The sequence below is a fragment of the Verticillium alfalfae genome, genomic scaffold, assembly GCF_000150825.1.
Source record: "Verticillium alfalfae VaMs.102 supercont1.9 genomic scaffold, whole genome shotgun sequence".
Lineage (NCBI taxonomy): Eukaryota > Fungi > Ascomycota > Sordariomycetes > Glomerellales > Plectosphaerellaceae > Verticillium > Verticillium alfalfae.
In genome coordinates, this window is record NW_003315030.1 from 521,403 (window position 1) to 522,439 (window position 1,037).

The 1,037-nt window shown below is 63.3% G+C and overlaps 1 protein-coding gene across 1 annotated transcript in view; it reads left to right on the forward strand.

The window, feature by feature from the left end:
- VDBG_07115 (conserved hypothetical protein) overlaps window positions 1–446 on the forward strand; it is a gene marked incomplete at both ends in the record, with an annotated part of 1,518 nt that extends 1,072 nt beyond the window's left edge. Inside the window, one exon of the mRNA XM_003002498.1 lies at window positions 150–446. Within this exon, the coding sequence (XP_003002544.1) occupies window positions 150–446 (297 nt within the window). The remainder of the gene's footprint in view (window positions 1–149) is intronic.
- Between the last annotated feature and the right edge of the window lie 591 nt (window positions 447–1,037).

The following is a 1,037-nucleotide window of genomic DNA, read 5'->3' on the forward strand; positions in this document are numbered from 1 at the left end:
CGAGCAGGCGGTTCCTGCTGCCGAGGATCGCCGAACCTGACGAAGCCTCAGACCGGCGTACGCCTCGTGTCGTCGCCGCTGCAGGGGCATCACCTGACGAACCATGTCGTTCGTGCCGCTCTGGGCGCGGCACCGCGGCCCACGAGCAGGCGCGGGCGCCGTCGGCGTCGCCGGCGGGGGACGTCAACTGGATCGAAGACGCCGGGGAGGCGGCCGAGGCCAAGCTCGCGACGTGCCCGACGCTCGCCGTGTTCGGAGACCGAGACGGCTTCGTCGCCATCGGCAAGCTGCGGGCGTGGGGCGCGAGGCTCGAGGCGAGGCCGGGGTCGAAGTTTCGCGGCGTCGAGGTCACGGGGGCGGGGCACACTTGGCAGGAGGAAGGCACGCTGTCTGCGCTGGTCGGGGCGGTGGACGAGTTTGCGCGGGGGCTGCTGAAGGCGGCATAATGTGTGTTGTGTTCTAAGGCAGCATGACTAGCTGGGCCCCTCGGAGGGAGGCAGCGATATCTATGAGTAATGAGGATGACCATGTGTGGCTGGGAGGATGATGCAGGTGCAGCAGTACACGTTATGAGGAGCTTCAATGCATTGGCGGATAATGCACGAATATATCAGCATCATGTCAAGAATCGCCAAACGTGTCAGGATCAGTGACGGGGAAACCCAAGGATCCCAATCCGCGTATCATCGCATCTTTGGTGCGTTTTGGTGACCTTGTCATCGGTCGGGATGACTGTACCTCAGCGGCAGCTCCAGACTGACGCAAACAGGTCTCGGCATATTCAGCTGCCAGATGCGAAATGCCACACGTCAGCGACCAGCGATCAGCGATCATCGGGGCTCGTCGTGTGTGGGGGGGAAGTTCCCAGAGCGTGGGGGCAGCCGAACCACTGGGGGGGTGCGTTGGAGGCACCAGATGCACTGAGCAGGCAGTCGGGTCGCTGGGATGAACATGACTGGAAAGCAGCAGATGTGGCCCATTGCTGAGCGAGACGAAACCTTGGGGTCATCTGGCTGGAATGCTGCTCGGACGGGGTG